This window comes from Anguilla anguilla, chromosome 10 (assembly GCF_013347855.1).
Source record: "Anguilla anguilla isolate fAngAng1 chromosome 10, fAngAng1.pri, whole genome shotgun sequence".
NCBI lineage: Eukaryota > Metazoa > Chordata > Actinopteri > Anguilliformes > Anguillidae > Anguilla > Anguilla anguilla.
In genome coordinates, this window is record NC_049210.1 from 3139301 (window position 1) to 3152673 (window position 13373).

The 13373-nt window shown below is 49.9% G+C and overlaps 1 protein-coding gene across 1 annotated transcript in view; it reads right to left on the bottom strand.

Moving 5' to 3' along the window:
• The window catches only part of gas2l1 (growth arrest-specific 2 like 1), a 31698-nt gene extending 19345 nt beyond the window's left edge, over positions 1-12353 (bottom strand). The window contains exons 1-2 of the mRNA XM_035380258.1: positions 10579-12353; positions 8285-9244 (exon numbers count right to left, since the gene is read on the bottom strand). Coding sequence (XP_035236149.1) covers positions 8285-8950 — 666 coding nt within the window. The 5' untranslated portion in view covers positions 8951-9244; positions 10579-12353. The remainder of the gene's footprint in view (positions 1-8284; positions 9245-10578) is intronic.
• Between the last annotated feature and the right edge of the window lie 1020 nt (positions 12354-13373).

A 13373-nucleotide genomic window follows, 5' to 3' on the forward strand; every position in this document is an offset into this window, starting at 1 on the left:
AAAAATAATAATGGGAGTGAAAAGAATGTCTCACATTCACACAAAGAAGATTGAGTTTTCTAATGATGCATCCTTCTGACAAACACAATGTTTAAAAAATTTGATTCAGACAGAGGTGGAAAGTCCAGGGGTCAGAAGGTAAAAGTCCTGCCATGTGTTTCTTCCGCCCATGAACTCAGCCCAGCTGATTTCACGGATTAGTTCCACCTCCTGGCTGAGGTTTGGGCAAATTAGCAAATCAGAGCATAAGACCATCACAAAGACAGCCTTGGTTACTGCATCACCTAACACACGGAGAGTGATAAACTTTATCATCATCATACGTCCAAAACATTCTTCAGGTCAGTGTACCGTTAAAGGCAAGATGGCAGCAGAAGCAATTAGCCTATATACGCAGATATTAATTTTTGAATATCTTTAAACAAATTTCTACAACTGCTAAAAAGTCAATCCTTTCACCAACAATCCCACAGACATCCCAGATGAAGTCTGCAATGCACCGTGGGAGTTGGAGGCAGGACAAACATGGAAATGGCTTAATTAAGGGTTCTGTGCTGCACCCCCACACAGGATTGGATTCTCTGCAGTCATTGAGCTCTGCAATTTACTGAACTCATCTAGAGAAGGCGTTCCTGACACTGCAAATAAAACAAACACATCACCAGGAAGGCCTCTGAGCCTGACCCACTGCAAGCCAGGCTGACCTACTTTCCCCCCTCCATCCTTCTATCCCTCTCTCTCTCTATCTCCCTCTGTCTCACTCTCTCTCTATGTCTATCTCTGTCTGTAAAGACCATTACAGCCGGCTTTACCAGAGTGTGTAGTAAAGGAACTCCTGGCCCACTGGCAACTGTGTGTCTGTGCATATGTGTGTGTGTGTACGTATGAATGTATGTGTGCGCACACGCGTGTGTCTGTGTGTATGTGAGTGTGCCTGTGCGTGTGCGTGTGTGTGTGTATGTATGAATGTATGTGTGCGCACACGTGTGTGTGTATCTGTGTGTATGTGAGTGTGCCTGTGAGTGTGTGTATGTATGTATGTATGTGTGCGCACACGCGTGTGCGTGTGTCTGTGCGTGTGTGTGTGTCTGTGCGTATGTGAGTGTGCCTGTGCGTGTGTGCGTGTGTGTGTGTATGTATGTGTGCGCATATGCGTGTGCGTGTGTCTGTGTGTGTGTGTCTGTGCGTATGTGAGTGTGCCTGTGCGTGTGTGTGTGTGTGTGTGTGTGTATGTATGTGTGCGCACACGCGTGTGCGTGTGTCTGTGTTCTTAACACGGTGTGAGCCGGACCATGAGATCCTGAACGTGGCCGCAGGCGAACGCTGATCCCGCGCGGCTGGAACCCGCCGCGGCTCGATCGCTATCGGCCGTCCCTGCGAGCGCGCGGCAGCGACCGGCCCCCGCCCCCCCCCCGCGCCAGGCCCGCCGCCCCCCCCCCCCCGAGATGAGAGGCGCAGATTACAGCGCCGCGGCGGTATCGCCTCGCTGCAGCCAATCACGATCCTCCGCCCTATCAGCTCGAGGGGAAGTGGATACGGGCGGCGGGGGCGGGCGGTGGGGATAGGGGTGGTGGATGGGGTAGTGGGGCTGGGGGGGGGGGATAGGGGTGGTGGATGGGGTAGTGGGGCTGGGGGGGGTGGATGGGGGTGGTGAATGGGACGGTGCGGGCGGGCGGTGTGGGGACGTGTTTTTTGGGCTGAAGAGGGGGGAGGGCGCTGGGATTTTTTGAAGCCTGGGGGTAAAACAGACACGTGAACGGTAATGTCAGGGGAGACGGTGGGAGAGGAGGGAACAGACGCACACGCTCACACAATCACACACACACACACGCACGCACACACACACACACACGCACATGCACACACACACGCACGCACACACGCACACGCTCTCCCTCACACACACACACACACACGGGGGGGGGATCTAGGGGGGGGGGGGTTGTGCGGGCGGCGTGACGCGCAGGAAGGAGAAACAAACGCCACGAAACAACCCGGAAAAGTGAAGGGCTCCTCGGTCCGTCCCGGGGGGGGGGGGTGCGTTAACGAGGAGAAAGAGTAGCGTGTTAGCTCCACAGTAACCAGGAAACAAAGAGGGGAAACCGCTCCAGTCATCAGACATTCCAAGTTTCAGGAGGATCTGGGAGTTATCTAGCACGTTATCACACCCTCCTGAGACGATGTTTGGATGAGGGAGGGGGGAGGGGGGGGGTCATATAAAGAATGTCTGAAATTCGGTCTCTCCGGAACGATGGCAATCATTTGATCGGCGATTCATATTTCAGCCCTGCAGGCCTGGAGCACTTCCCCTCCACTGAGGAAGCATCGAGTGTCCGACAGACAGGAGAGAGAGAGAGAGAGAGAGAGAGAGAGAGAGAGAGAGAGAGAGAGAGAGAGAGAGAGAGAGAGAGAGAGAGAGAGAGAGAGAGAGAGGGAGAGGGAGAGAGGGAGAGAGAGAGGGAGAGAGAGAGAGAGAGAGAGAGAGGGAGAGGGAGACAGGGGGAGAGAGAGAGAGACTGAGAGAGAGAGAGAGACAGAGAGAGAGAGAGAGAGAGAGAGAGAGAGAGGGAGAGAGGGAGAGAGAGAGGGAGAGAGAGAGAGAGAGGGAGAGGGAGACAGGGGGAGAGAGAGAGAGAGAGGGAGAGAGGGAGAGAGGGAGAGAGAGAGGGAGAGAGAGAGAGAGAGGGAGAGGGAGAGAGAGACTGAGAGAGAGAGAGAGACAGAGAGAGAGAGAGAGAGAGAGAGAGAGACGACGGAGAGAGAGAGAGAGAGACGACGGAGGAGTATTATCACCGCGGTAACGATAGGATTCCGGCACCAGGGCGAGACAGCGGTGCCATTACCGGCGTCCGCCAGACGGAACCCGATCCCCGGGACGTCCCGTTTCCGGGCCGCTTCACCAAACCCCAGAGAGCGAGCGCGTTAATATTTAACGAGCGCAAAGCCGGGACTCGGTCTATAAGAGAGAAACGCGCCCGTGTTTCATGTGCTGCTACATGCCATGAAACTATTTTCGGGTTATTAATTAACAAACGACCTTCCTGAAGCAAAATCTGCACGTTTCTCTTAGCGAGCGCCTGTCTTTAACGAGCGTATCCCTTTTTTTCCCAGTCAAGACAGTCATTTTTCACTTTAATGATCCGATTACAAGCCTCCCTGTTTAATTTTATTGCCACTTCACTACAGGAGTTGAGCAGCGTGCAGCCAAACTTCCTGAAATTAGACTGAAAATCACCACCAAAAGAGTGAAAGAGTGTGATTCAGTCTGTTCAGGCCCTCACTATGAACACAGACTACGCTGAGTTGTACAGCCTATGTACTGCTAATATCAGCCTGGGCTGTGTTGAGCTGGGGTCAGCCAGGGCTGTGTTGAGCTGGGGTCAGCCTGAGCTGTGTTGAGCTGTGTTAAGCTGCACTGACACAAGCCGATATTCGTACCACTGGGGGATCAAGTCTGGCAGGTTTCCTAGGGTGGCTACCGCACAGCATTTACATTTACATGCAAATGTGAGTGTTTAGCATACTCAGCTCATCCCAATGACTCTGACAAGCTTATATACTCACTTTTTATATACCTGTATTTTACATAAAAACACAGTAGAAAAACATAAGCCCATGACAACAAAGCCCTCGGAAACGATAGGAAGGACCACACGGCCGTGAGCTTAATAAAGAGAGGGAGTGAAGATGGTGGAGGTATGAGCTGAAGGGGAAAACAGGGTAACACCGAACCCCCAGGATTTCATCTGGCAGCGGGCAGCAGACGCCCCGCATGACTGGCTCCCCGGGACAGGAAGTAAGGCTGGCATCACAGCTGTGGATGAAACGGCACTTCAAGCCAAATTTATAACCACCCCCACAACCCCCACCCAGACACCCACACCTACACCAAACACAGAACCACATAGGGAGCCCAGTAACTACAGAAGAACTCTAATCCCCAGGGAAGCTACACTGGACTGAGAAAAGGAGAGGGAATAAAACACAAAGAAAGTGTATTGATCTACATATTTTGATTAACCCGATTGGCTCACAGACCCAGACTGTTTCTGTGAAAAGGCTGACCCCATAGCAGCCCCCCCCACCACGTGCACGTCACTACACACACCTTATACATTTACGCATCCAGAGACTAGGTCAGCTGTGAGCCATGCTAAATAACTTCATCATCATCATGGGTTGTTGTCATCATCAAGAGCCCAGACAAGGTTAACTGCACACGCTGACAGAGAGATAAATGGACGTTCATGAAATGCTAATACGATAGCTTTAGCGCATTAAAGAGAATTCGGTAAGATTACGCTCCTGGCCCAAGCATGCGATAGAGAGAGGAAGCTGTGTTCCTCCTTCGCCAGCCCCTCCCCCCCATGTTCAGGATGCTGATGTGTGCGGTTTTGGGCAGCAGGCTCCGTGCAGGTACAGAGAGGAAAGGGGGCGTGGCGCAGACGCGGTGTTGTTCAGACCTCACGCCTGACTCACCACAGAGGACGCGCCCCCCCCCCCCCCCCCCCCCCCCGCCCCCCAAAAAATGAAAAATGACAAGAGCGGGGTGGGGCCACCCAGCAGAGCCTATATGAGTCTCCAGAGTCTCCTGGGCCAGGATGAGAGTACAGATTACTCACAGGTGACAGGACCTCTCCCCCCCCCACCCCCTCCCCGATGCGGCCGACATTACATCATCGCTGACAGGAAACTGGGGCCGACGCACACGGACCGGTTCTGCGCTGCAGGGCGGGGAGCGCGGCGTGTCAATATCCATGCGGAACAAAGTCGCCAGCCGCGTGACTCATCCCGCCGCGCGGGGGGGGTGGGGGGTGGGGGGGGGGGGGGCGCTACTACAGGCCCGTCCCAAACACTTACCCAGGCACCTTCAGGGGAAACGCCAGCCTGCTTCATTATCCCTCAGTGTGTACACAACGCACCGTCTGATTGGTCAATATGCCCCATGTGACACACACATCATGAGCAGAGCTGGAAAGTCCAGGGGTCAGAAAGTGAAAGTCCTGCCATGCGTTTCTTCAACCCCTTGAACTCCCAGCCAGCTCATTTCACTAATTAACTACACTTCCTGGCTGCAGAATTGTTTTGATTAGCAAATCAAGGTGACTGTAATAAAATAAATCTGAACCTGGATTTTCCACCTCTGGACTGCAGTATACTTTTATTATCCCACAGTGTACACAATGCTTCTTCTGATTGGTCTACATGCCCCATGTGACACACACAACGCGGGCTGCATGCACGCACACAAAGGAAAAGTCCCCATGCGCTGCAGAGTGCTCCTTACATGCGTGTGTGTGTGTGTGTGTGTGTGTGTGTGTATGCGTGTGTGTGCGCGTGTATGTGCGTGTATGCGTGTGTGTGCGCGTGTATGTGCGTGTGTGTGTGTGTGTGTGTATGCGTGTGTGTGCGCGTGTATGTGCGTGTATGTGCGTGTGTGTGCGCGTGTGTGTGTGTGTGTGTATGCGTGTGTGTGTGCGTGTGTGTATGTGTGTGTGTGTGATGGCAGAGAGAACCAGTTCGGCGTGCCAGCGTGTCGCCGCGGTCGCCTCCGGATGTTCCCGGGGCCACGCGATCGCAGGCGCGCCCCAAACGGTCGCCGCGGTGTTTGCGTTTCGGTGAGCGAGCGCCGGCGGACCGGGACGAGTTTGAGAACAGGGCTGAGACTGCCCGCGGGCGGGGGGGGCGGCTGCGGGACGGGCGAGGACACGTTTTGCGGGGACCGTGAAGCGCTGGCCGCGGTCTGGGGGCAGCAAGGGGGGGGGTTTCACAGAGGCTGCACGAGTTTGACAGACGCCGCCCGTCTCCCTGCCTGTGTCCTGACAAGCCTGCCATTGTGTTCACGGTCATCAAAGGCTGACCTCAACACACACACACACACACACACACATGCACACACATACACGCACACACAAAATGCTCCTTCCCTTCAGTTGACCCAGACTGGTCAAGCACCTCCAGTAAACCAGTCAGAGTTTCACACGGCTCTGTTACACAGACACACAAGTGCACACACACAAGCACATATGCACACGTCCTCAGATGGAGAGACACACACACACACACACACACACACCCTCAGATGAAGACACACACACACACACACACACACACACACACAGACACACACACACACACACACACACACACACACACACACACACACACACACACACACACACACACCCTCAGATGCAGACACACACACACACACACACACACACCCTCAGATGAAGACACACACACACACACCCTCAGATGAAGACACACACACACACACACACACACACCCTCAGATGCAGGCACACACACACACACACACACACACACACGTCCTCAGATGGAGACACACACACACACACACACACACCCTCAGATGGAGACACACACACACACACACACACACACACCCTCAGATGCAGGCACACTGACAGGGTGTCCTGTGGGAGCCCAGGTAAAACCACCCTCCCAGCGTTTGAGTGAGGGTGTAAAATGCCGCTGGCCGGCTCTAACCTTTGTACCTGGGTGTGAGAGAATGCAAGGAATGAGGCGGGAACGCCTACTACTGACCTCGCAGGGAACCTCACCTTCCTCACACGACTAAAACACAAACACGCTCAGCTCCTAAACCCGAGTTCTGAACACTGCTGTTCACATGACTAAAACACAAACACACACAGCTCCTGCACTGAGTACTGAATACTGCCGTTCACATGACTAAAACAAACTCAGCTTCTGCATTGAGTTCTGAACGCAACTGTTCACATGACTAAAACACAAACACACTCAGCTCCTGAACCGAGTTCTGAACACTGCTGTTCACATGACTAAAACACACTCAGCTTCTGCACCGAGTTCTGAACGCAACTGTTCACATGACTAAAATACAAACACTCTCAGCTCCTGCACTGAGTACTGAATACTGCTGTTCACATGACTAAAACACACTCAGCTTCTGCACGGAGTTCTGAACGCAACTGTTCACACGACTAAAACACACTCAGCTTCTGCACTGAGTTCTGAACGCAACTGTTCACACGACTAAAACACAAACACACACAGCTCCTGCACTGAGTTCTGAACACTGCTGTTCACATGACTAAAACACAAACACTCACAGCTCCTGAACTGAGTTCTGAACACTGCTGTTCACATGACTAAAACACACTCAGCTTCTGCACTGAGTTCTGAACACTGCTGTTCACATGACTAAAATACAAACACACACAGCTCCTGCACTGAGTACTGAATACCGCTGTTCACATGACAGCTCCTGAATGCTGAATGCTGCAGCTGAAGTCCTTTTGCAAGGACAGCGATGCTGAACGAGGTGTGTGTCGACTGTTTAGCAGAGTTCACTGAGTTAATTTGCTTTAGCTGACATGAAATGGGGGGGGAGGGGGGGGCGGGGGGGATGGGTTACTTCTCAACCAACTGGTAAAATAGAGACAGCATTTTGGGAAGCTCAGCAGTTTCACCCCAGACCCAAAACACAAGTGTATGAGAGGTGAGGAGGTCACACAGGTGTTCCTGAGGGCACATTTTGGATGGAGTCCACAAGATCACAGTGCTTGTCATAAAACCATAGCCATAGGTTTCATTTCAACCTTGGGGGAGACTCACCATGAGACCACCTAGTCTCACATAGTCAAATGTAAAGTCTCACAAGCATGCTATAGCTAATCTAACAATGAATTAATGTGAAACTATTGGGGATGACGTGTGTCCACGTCTCCTTGTCTCCCCCCGAACTCTTGCGGACGCACGAAACAAATACTGGCAGAAACAAAGTGATCCACACAGAGGCTGAATCCTGCATCGACAGCCTATGGCCTGCTGCTGAACTGTGCGGAAGACAGGCCCCTATTGTACCGTCAGTGCATATTTCACCAACATAAATAATGGTAGTCATCAGGATCGGGGTCAATTCCAACTCAATTCAGTCTGTTCAGGAAATTAACTGAAATTCAATGCATTCGCTGGGAAACACGTCATAGAACATAAGGGCCTTTTTTTTTTATAATCGTGAGTTAAATTTTTTAAGCAGACTGCACATGAGAATTCCCAACAAAACCGTGCAGAGGATGGGTTTGTTAATTCCAAACAATACAAAAACACAGGGCCTGCGTTGCAGGAACGTGTGCCATTGACGAAGGTGTATCACTAAATTATTCAGTTTAGGAAACTTTAAAAGAAAAGGTGTGCTCTTATTACAGTTTATCCGTGCATATTAACATAATAACGTAGTCACGCGAATCGCTCCTGACATCGAGGAGATACTCACCAACTCATCCAAGTTGCGCATGTCACACAGGACCCGTTTTTGCTGCCAGTTGGGGTACAGGCCAGGGGGAGAGTCTCCTACACTCTCCTTGCGACTAATCGCCCTGGTGGGCGGACTCGGCTCGCCGAGGTTCTCCTGGTCGCGAATCTCTTCCTCGATCTCCTCCTCCAGCTGGATCAGCATTGGCGCGAGCATGCCGAACTTGGCGCCGCGACGCGCCACCTCCAGCAGGCAGAGCACGATGTTCTTCTCGTTGCGCCTCAGCACCAGGTCGTTGGTCTCGAACATCAACACGTCCTTGATGCCCAGCTCCTGGCGGCACCAGCCGATGAAGTTCGACACGTTGTCGCGCGCCAGGAAGGACCCCGGCACGACGTTGCGCGACTGGAAGACCACGTCCTTGCCTGGCATCCGCATGGCTTGCGCTGCCTCCGGGTACTCGAGCTGGAAGTCCAGCGCCGCGCGGTTCACGTTATTGGCGTGGCGGCATAGGGCACAGCCGGTCTCCAGCGACTCCACAAACGTGTCCGCCATGATGTCCAGGTCGTACAGCGTGTTCAGCCACTCTGCGAGGTCCTCTTTCATGGCATACAGGTATTCTTCGCTCGACTTGAACGGCCGAATGCTTTTCGAGGCCGCCGACTGGATATTACTTTGATCAGCCATATTTTTTAAAAGAAAAAATACGTAGGCTTCTCCTACTGTGCTGCTCAATAATGTTGGTATATCGCCTTACATCAAGTCCATGGACATGCAAGGACGCGAGCAAAATGACCGTGTTGAATCAGCCATGACAAGGCGTGCGTGCGTCTCCCTAATGAAGTCCGCGGACCAATTGATTTCATAAACAAAAACACCTTGTCAGTCGAAACAGCCGCGGCGCCTGGATGTGTTCTCCAAATTCCTGTGCGACGCCTGCTTCCTTTATCGCGAGCATTGCTCTTGCGTGAGGGATTCCGACTGCAAAAAGAGAAAACGTTTAATATTTTTCTTCGGTGGAAAAGGAATGAAACAAACAGAAAACTGATTCAGATTAGCCTACGTGTCCGGTACAGTGGCATAGCCTACAGCACGCGCCCGACAAAAAAGCACCAGCCTGCACACATGGACGATCCGATTTCGCTGTAGCAGTCAGCTACCTCCCCCTTTTTGAATTGGATGAACATTCCAAACCACTGACACCTGCCCCACTGGTTAAAAAATGAAAAATAAAAAAACGCTGCATCTCTCCGCTAATCTGCCCTAAATTTAAACCGTCGCGTCCTTATTTTGAATCGTTTCGGTTACTGCACCGGTCTCGGCGACAGGCGTGTTGACCTGCTGTGGCTAAGACAGAGCGATTCTGTGGCACATCTCATTATGAGAGGATAAGCGCCACTGGGAGGCAGGAAAAAAAACGTTAACCCTGTGAAGGCTTCAGTGTCTGAAGATGACCGCATGTTCTCATAGCTATAGCTAGCCTACAGTACATAATTTGCATTTGAGAACAGTGCGTCGTTTTGATAACCATTTACTCAAATGAGCAGGCATACGTTGGACCTCTGATTTAACAATATCACGACTTACAGTGATATCTTTTTCACGAGCAGCGAGGTTTACTGACGACTTCTACATTACAAGAAGAGCCAATTGTTACCACTTTGCAAGAGACATCTTGTCTACAACAAAGCGAAAGAGAAGCAACAGGCCGACAAGTGAAACACTCTCATAGATCGGTTTACTGGCCACAATGGTTATCTCATAAACCACAGCTGATGTGTGGGCGATGGCCACGGGAGTATCCGAACGTCCACCCACGGCGGTTAAAAATGTTTGCGTCAGTCTGACACCAGACCGGGACATTCCCATTTAATATGCCAAAAATAAGAGACACGAAACAACGTTCGGTACAATTAGAAATTGTCCACGTCCCTCAGTAAAATCACACTCTCAATAAAGATGTGTTCATATCCAACTCACGTGTTACTTTCACAACATTTCGTGTCAAAGTTACTGAGGTGTTACAAAAGGGAGACTCTTTTTAAACACATACTGCGTTGAAAGTAGCCTAACACAAAATGCGTTGTCCTTAACTGGACACGTAGTGTGTTGTTTTGTGAGTGTATTGTATCCGTCAGCTACATTAGCCTACATGACATACATTTTACTTCAAACCTTTACTCGTTTTAAATTACTTTATAACAACTTCAGTTTAAAACGCAGACTACTGTTAATCTGTTGATCTGTTATTATACTTAAGATCGGCCTTCTGGTAGGCTAAGGCAAGACATAATTTCGCCATCTGTTTTCCTTACCGTGGATACGTTGAAGAAAACCATTAGGCAGAATGAAGTCCACAGATCCGAGTGACACCCATTTTCACAATCTAATAAAAGTAGCCTACCCAGCTATCTACATTTTCCGCCACGTTTGTTTCGAAGTTCCCCGACTGTGCATCTTCCGAAGAGAAGACTACCTCTGAAACGCTTCCCTAAACATAGCCTACACGAAACGCTGTCGTGGACGGGGATGAAACAAATCGAAAGTCCGAAGCTATTTGCTACAGATAAAAATACGAGAGATAGGAATCGCGTTAGTGCTTCAACGTTTCACTGATGACATCTTGGTCCAATCCACGGAGCGTCGCTTAACCTAAATGTCGCCGGATTGCTCATTTTCTCGCTCGGCTCTAGTTAGATCCAACTGCATATTCCACGAACAACTAAAGGGAACTGCTACTTTCCCTCAGAGTTGAGCAGGCGGACAGCCAAGAGGAGGGCTATAGCTCTATAGCAGGCTGGAATATCAGGGACCAGTCAAAGCTCATCCATGGCAGTGATTTTCGAAACGTTTATAAGAGCTTGTCCTGATTTCAGTCCTGCCGGTGTCTCTTTAAAATGTCCATTCCTGCCTCCCATTCGCACGGACAATTTTCCGGAGCAGAGCTAGTCCCGGGAGTGTGCTCACCCCTCTTCCGCTGATTTTTTGGCGTTTTCCCACGTTGTTGCTTTCATTCACTGAGTGGTGTCGGGTGGATTAAATCGCAAAGAGCCGGTCGATGCCCAAGTGAAACTCCATGGCAACACAGCTACAGATCGAACTGTAAGGTCACGGCTGGACCAATTCAGTTTTGAAAATGCGTCCTCCTATTCCGTAAGACACTGGTGCTGTTTGCATGGTTCTATCCATGGCATGTAAAAAAAAAAAAAGCCATTCAAACGTGCAATGCAATAATCTCGCGAGGACACTGTTCGGCTCTGGAAAACTGAAAATTCCTTGCACGCGTACAATCAGAAGAGTCGCTTTTGGGACATCCTACTAAAATGACTAATTAGCCATAGCCTATAGGCTACCGCAGTAGGCTCAGAACGCAGCAAGTGGTGCTGCTCGCAAGATAGCCAGAACTGGATAGCCAAAAACCCCCTGAGCTAGAGAAACTGCGCCCGTTAAAGAGGAAGTTCTAAAGGCAAAGCAGGTTAACTCTCATCCCTGACTCCCAAAGCGATTTAATCCATCCCTCATACAAGCGCGTGCATAAAAACATAGGCTACGGGATGTGTTTAAATTATCCGCATGCCATTTAAGAATAGATTCCCGTAACTTTAGACTGCATGTTCGATAATAACAAGTTTGTTCGCCTCTCCACTTGACTGACTAGATCGTTTGATTATAGGCACCACCTTTTCGTTGGCACGCTATACGAAAATGAATAGCTAACCGAGCGTTTAAACGTGGTAGACTACATGTTGTACTGGTTTGAAATGCAGTGTATTCTACATAAAGCTGAAGGCTTCGCTGCCATGGCCGTCCAGATATCCTTGTTTCCAGCATCAAGTGCTAAATATTTTAATGTATTTTTCTGAGTTACTCCACTGTTGGTTTCCACGGAATATCCACAAAGCTCGCCAAAGAGAAGTTTGCACGCGGCACGTTTCTCCGATAACGGCAGGCACACAATCGCAGCCGCGTGATTATTCGAATTTAAGTGACTGACTGGCCAAAAGAGGGCCTTGTTTTCATTTGAAAAGCCTCGGTTGTCTTTTAGGAAAGAGAGGGAGAGGGATACAGAGCAGGATGAGGTCATCTTCTGAAGCTGGATGAATCAGCTTTTCTGCGAGACACACACACAGCTAGTTAAGTGTGCCTCAGTGAGAACAGCTGGCTCCCATTCTCATCTGAGACTTGGAAGGAAAAGTTCTTTAACCCATAAAATGCCAAATTTAGACTTGTACTACCAAGTCAGAAACAAAACCGTCCCTTCCCAGGTTTTACGTGCAGTAGCCGGTAAGTTTTAGTATAGCAGTACACCAAAACACAATTAATGGTTTTCGGTTCTGGCAGCGATGAACAGGGGTAAAAAAATGCTAAGGAATGAAGCCCCTCCCACAGGCATATTTAGACAAACAGTTCCCACTTGTTTCCGTAAGGCATTGCAGAGCATTATCAAGACTTCAGGAATCTAGCAAGCATATGTTTCACAGATGCAAGATGATGGATTAAATTTTGTAGGACATCTGAGGTTAAATTTTTTTTTTTTGGTGACTATCTTTTAAAAAAAAGAAGGGTTGTAGATATAACAATGAGTAGATGCAGCATATTTGGTTTCGCAATCAAGACACATTTATGAATACCGTATGGAACATGAAACTTAGAAGTTCTGAAAGTCACAATTCCTGGTATTCCAAATTCCAAGTACAGCCGGCATGTCCACCTTTGCCAGTACTGGTGTGAGAAATTAAACAGTGAAACTGCCAGTGTATTCCCCCCCCTTGCAAAACAAATAGCTGTGGTTTACAGCGAATTAGCTGATGGAATCCTACCCACCCATTGTCAACATGTCCAGCTGCACTGGAAATTCTGCTTCAACACGTTGGTCATCGGACCCCTGCACTCTCTTCGGTGATGTCACTGCAGACGAACAGCCTGTGCGTTTAACGCAGCCCGTATAAGGGTAATCACCCAGGTGATCAAATGCATCCTTTCACAGAGTGTACAGCCCATCTTAAGTGTTTTTACGTCACCGGATCTGTAAACATACATCCTCGACGATTACTGTATTTGCAGATAATATTCATGTAATTGTTTGAGGTACTGCCAGGCTTTCTGATCA